We start from the raw sequence: 5000 nt of genomic DNA on the forward strand, positions 1-5000 counted from the left end.
CCTGTTTATATACCTGGAGAAAGCGGTGAGACAGATCACGAGGATCACGATGGAAACTCTCATCTTGATCTGCAGGATATAGAAAAGATGTTAAAACTCAAGATATTACTAAGGCAAGAGAATTTTGTCCATCTGTATCAGATAGATACTAATCAAGGAGAGGGTTTTCTTGAGGTGAATGAAATCGTATGTTGTTATCTGGTATGAAGTTGAGGTTAAAACCAACGGCCGGAGGATTAATTGAGAGAACTTTAGCCTTTTGACTGGAAGGCCGTTTTTGTGCCAAATGGAAAAGACACTTAGTGGCAGCTAAGTCGAAAAACACATCTCAGAGATTAGGCACATTTGTGTTTTATGTGTTTGAAAGGTCAATTCATCAGAATACTTCTTTCTTCAATGAAACCTGATGTCAACTCTGACCACTATATTAGAGGGTAAATTGAGTTATATGCAACTCTTCTACTAATGAGTAAATGGATTAATCCGGATCAATTTAACCATCTTGTGGCTCAGAAGTTTTCCCTTGGCTGAATAAAATCGTCTGGCGGCAGATTGGGCAAATTTACAATTTTTAGTTTTAATCACTAAATAACTTACGACTGTGTTGTGATCAGTTGTATTCATTAATTTAATATTTTCTGTGGTTAGAAATCATCAGTCCCTTTCAAAACTTACAGTAGATTTAGCTAAATATTCTTGAATTTTTAACCACTCCTATTACTACTCTGCTATTCTATGTAATTTTGTCATCAGCAGGTTCTTTTTTGATTACAGAATGACCATATTATTGTTATACCAAAAAGATAACAAACAACATTTGCAATTGATTCAATTGCCATTCTTGACGATTCAGCATCGTCTACAGTTTCATTTTTGGATACAGAATCTTAATGGTTTCAGGAACACTTTTAAATTTGATGACTAAAATAAAGTTTGAAATACTGAACATTATTTGCTCTGTCGAGACTATACTGCTTATTTTTTATCGTTATATCTTAAAGGCTGCACTTGTTATGTCTGAACAGTATGGCTCAAAGAATATAGGAAACTATTAAGAGCTTCTACTATTACCTTGATTTCCAAGGCGAGTAGAGTTTGAGATAGCCTCTCTGCCTTAAATAGTCAATATGCACTCAAGATACTGGCTTATCTTGCACGTTGCAGCGTCCCTGGGTTTATGTTTACTGCACGCACGAAGCTCGCTCTTAGGTATTGTTATCTACTTCTTCTTATATTATCTTCGTCATCATCTGCCACCGCTTCTACTTTTCTTTATTTCCAAAAACTCTCGTTTCTCTATCTATTGCTATAGTGTCTGGACTCCAAAGGTTTTAAATTTGAATTCGTTTGACAACAGTAAACGTCATTCGATCTAATGGCCGCCAGCCGAACAAATGGGTTTATGAGTGTAATGAGAATCATTGGACTTTTTGGAATCTTCGCAGCTGCTACACTTCTTGATAAACGTGTCCCCAAACCTACAAAACGATCTCTGTAACTAGTGATACTTGTTTCATTCTGACTGTCGCCAGGTGATTTTATACAGATTCATGAAAATATCTCTGTTTCAAATGGACTCGACGACCGACGATCCCGTAGACAGAAGCGGCGTCCTTATCTCCCTCTTCTTCTGAAAGAAGGTTTCATCAGTTTGTGAGACGATAGACTCGGATAATGTTACACAACTATCATAAGTACGACATAAGGTGATGCGAGATGCCATATATCTTGTGTTTGCAGATATTTTCGACAGTTATTGTCATACGACCACAATCTCCCTTATTCTTTTACTTCTTTAATAGTCCTTTTATTAGGTTATTATGTGTGCTTGGGTGCGCATGTGTGTGTGTGCGCGCGCACGCGCATGTGTGTGTGTGTGCGTGTGTTTACAAGTTCCATTCATGGACCGTATATAATGGTGTAGTCGCCCATTCCCCATCAGCTCTTTCTCATCAAGTCCACAGGAGGTAAGGCAATCACCCTAGACAACATACAGAAAACTAAACCATAGTGACGTTTACATATTCCTTTCTTTGTTATACAACCTGTTTGAAAGAAATACACTTATCAAGAACAGTCCTGCCCTACAAATAATGAAATGTATAACAAAAATAGAGCATAGCAGAGCTTGAAATTACGTATTTTTTTCTGATCACGTGCAAACAATAAGCTACGGTTCGTACTCAAGTACAAAATATAAAATGATAAATATGAACAATCTTACACATGGTATTTAAACCATGTACGCACAAATACAAACACACACACACACACACACACACACACACACACACACACACACACACACACACACACACACACACACACACACACACACACACACACACACACACACATGCCCACACACATACACACATGCGCACGCGCGACACACACACACACACACACACACACACACACACACACACACACATACACACACACACACACAAACACACACACACACAAACACACACATACACACACATACATACACACACACATACATGGCAGATAGAAAAGGGGTGGGATTCTCATTCTTCGAAAAAAAAAGAATTTGAAAAATAAAAGAAAAAGAGTCTCAAATAAAACAGAAGCAATGAAACTATAACTATACTGGCGACAGAAGGGAAAGTAACTAAATTTACCCGTATTACATGTGACTAGGATATGTGAAATGGAGAACCAGAAAATTTTGCTCTAAAATAGACTAAAACAATTAGGTGAGAAAGAAAGGCCGGCACATAAGTAAAATGAAAATATTTCAACTTTTTCAACTTATGCAACTTTCACGTGATTTTATCAAGTTAAATGGATTTTTAATCATTCGAGAACAAAATGAGGACAGTGTCAATTCCTCAGCTAAATGATATAGAGTTTTCTTTAATATAAAACCTCTGAAAATGTAAATGCATTTGCCGAGGCATAGGTACTCACATTTACGTCCATGACATATACAATGACATAGACAAACAGATGTCTCAAAACACTTACCAAAACCTTGCATTCTGTTATAGATCTTCCAGTCCAACGATGAAGTCTTGTATGCTTCTTTTTGTCCTGGCCTTTGCCTCCCTTGCACAGTAAGTATATTTGAAATGTTCTCTTCTCGAACAAACCTTGAATACAAGTTCTGAATAAAAGTTTCAGCATAATATTGAATGGAAGTTTACTAAACAAAGTTATCCCAGAATACTAGACATTCTAATCTTTCATATTGAGAAGGAAATTCGAATTATAAGATTGTGTGTGTGTGTGTGTGTGTGTGTGTGTGTGTGTGTGTGTGTGTGTGTGTGTGTGTGTGTGTGTGTGTGTGTGTGTGTGTGTGTGTGTGTGTGTGTGTGTGTGTGTGTGTGTGTGTGTGTGTGTGTGTGTGTGTGCGCGTGTGTGTGTGTGTGTGTGTGTGTGTGTGTGTGTGTGTGTGCGTGTGTGTGTGCGTGTGTGCGTGCGTGCGTGCGTGTGTGCGTGTGTGTGTGTGTGTGTGTGTGTGTGTGTGTGTGTGTATGTGTGTGCGTGCGTGTGTGTGCGTGCGTGCGTGTGTGTATGTGTGAGTGCGTGCATGCGTGCGTGTGTGTGTGTGTGTGTGTGTGTGTGTGTGTGTGTGTGTGTGTGTGTGTGTGTGTGTGTGTGTGTGTGTGTGTGTGTGTGTGTGTGTGTGTGTGTGTGTGTGTGTCTGTCTGTGTGTGTGTGTGTGTGTGTGTGTGTGTGTGTGTGTGTGTGTGTGTGTGTGTGTGTGTGTGTGTGTGTGTGTGTGTGTGTGTGTGTGTGTGTGTGTGTGCGTGTGTGTGTGTGCGTGTGTGTGTGTGCGTGTGTGTGTGTGCGTGTGTGTGTGTGCGTGTGTGTTTGTGTGTGTGTGTGTGTGTGTGTGTGTGTGTGTGTGTGTGTGTGTGTGTGTGTGTGTGTGTGTGTGTGTGTGTGTGTGTGTGTGTGTGTGTGTGTGTGTGTGTGTGTGTGTGTGTGTGTGTGTGTGTGTGTGGGTGTGTGTGTCTGTGTGTGTGTGTGTGTGTGTGTGTGTGTGTGTGTGTGTGTGTGTGTGTGTGTGTGTGTGTGTGTGTGTGTGTGTGTGTGAGAGAGAGAGAGAGAGAGAGAGAGAGAGAGAGAGAGTACATACTGAATACTTCATGTTACATACTAAGGAGTCATCACTCTTTGCAGAGGATTCAGCAAATGTCGCTGCGGACTCTTCACTAACAGGAGTTTTGGAGAATCAATGCTGTATGAGCTCCCCGGCATTGACGTTGGCAGGTAACAACAAGTTATATAGTGGATCAGGATAACACACACACACAGAGGGCTCGATGGGGCAGTGGTAATGTTAATTACCGCCATTACAGCGGTTCAAGTTGGAATCCTGCGTAGAGCTAAAATAATTTCAGTATCGCTGCTCTGCGAGCCGTTAATCCAGTTCTCGTGGGCAGGAAGTTAAGTGTGTGTGTGTGTGCGTTAAAAGTCACAGAATTACCCATAGTTCGTTCACATATGAGCTTTAGGCTCTCACCCAGGAGAGTAATAGCTGTTGATCACGAGTCAAATACGTGATCCAAGACTATGGTGAATCACACACACACACACACACACACACACATCAAAAAGTGCCAAATGTTGATCAAAAGTCATACATTTCTCTCACAATACATCTTTATTATGATTAAGATTCAGTTGATGTTAACATAAGTTACGGATGTCTAAATAGGTGAAAGTCGCATTAACGATTTACTTATATTGTAATAGTGTCACGAAATACCTACAATCACGATTCATGAATATTGCTTCTATCCACAGCTGTGATGCTCACTTCCAGTGCAAGACTATGTGTGAGAAAGAGTTCAGGGACATGACCAACAATGGTGACCTGTACACCATGATGAGTGACGGGATCACATCCTTCGGGCAGTTCCTTTGTGATAAATACGGCAGGGACCTTGACAATGAGTATGTCTACAACTACTATGAGCTCTGCAGCGGACCCTGGGAGTACGCTGAGCAGAAGAGTGAGCAAA

The 5000-nt window shown here is 40.5% G+C and overlaps 2 protein-coding genes across 6 annotated transcripts in view; one reads left to right on the forward strand and one right to left on the reverse strand.

Moving 5' to 3' along the window:
- Positions 1 to 162, reverse strand: part of LOC143034348 (uncharacterized) — a 3185-nt gene extending 3023 nt beyond the window's left edge. The window contains exon 1 of the mRNA XM_076200290.1: positions 14 to 162. Coding sequence (XP_076056405.1) covers positions 14 to 63 — 50 coding nt within the window. The 5' untranslated portion in view covers positions 64 to 162. The remainder of the gene's footprint in view (positions 1 to 13) is intronic.
- The window catches only part of LOC143034346 (uncharacterized), a 17513-nt gene that overhangs the window by 12213 nt on the left and 300 nt on the right, over positions 1 to 5000 (forward strand). For 4 of the 5 annotated variants that reach the window (XM_076200288.1, XM_076200285.1, XM_076200286.1 and 1 more), the window contains exons 2-4: positions 3018 to 3083; positions 4156 to 4245; positions 4783 to 5000. The exon at positions 4783 to 5000 is cut by the window's right edge and continues 300 nt beyond it. In XM_076200288.1, coding sequence (XP_076056403.1) covers positions 3034 to 3083; positions 4156 to 4245; positions 4783 to 5000 — 358 coding nt within the window. In that variant the 5' untranslated portion in view covers positions 3018 to 3033. Of the gene's footprint in view, positions 1 to 1659; positions 1707 to 3017; positions 3084 to 4155; positions 4246 to 4782 lie in introns of those variants that run through there. The other variant, XM_076200284.1, reaches the window with a different exon arrangement.

The sequence above is a fragment of the Oratosquilla oratoria genome, chromosome 17, assembly GCF_046742065.1.
Source record: "Oratosquilla oratoria isolate Oo_2021 chromosome 17, ASM4674206v1, whole genome shotgun sequence".
Taxonomy (NCBI): domain Eukaryota; kingdom Metazoa; phylum Arthropoda; class Malacostraca; order Stomatopoda; family Squillidae; genus Oratosquilla; species Oratosquilla oratoria.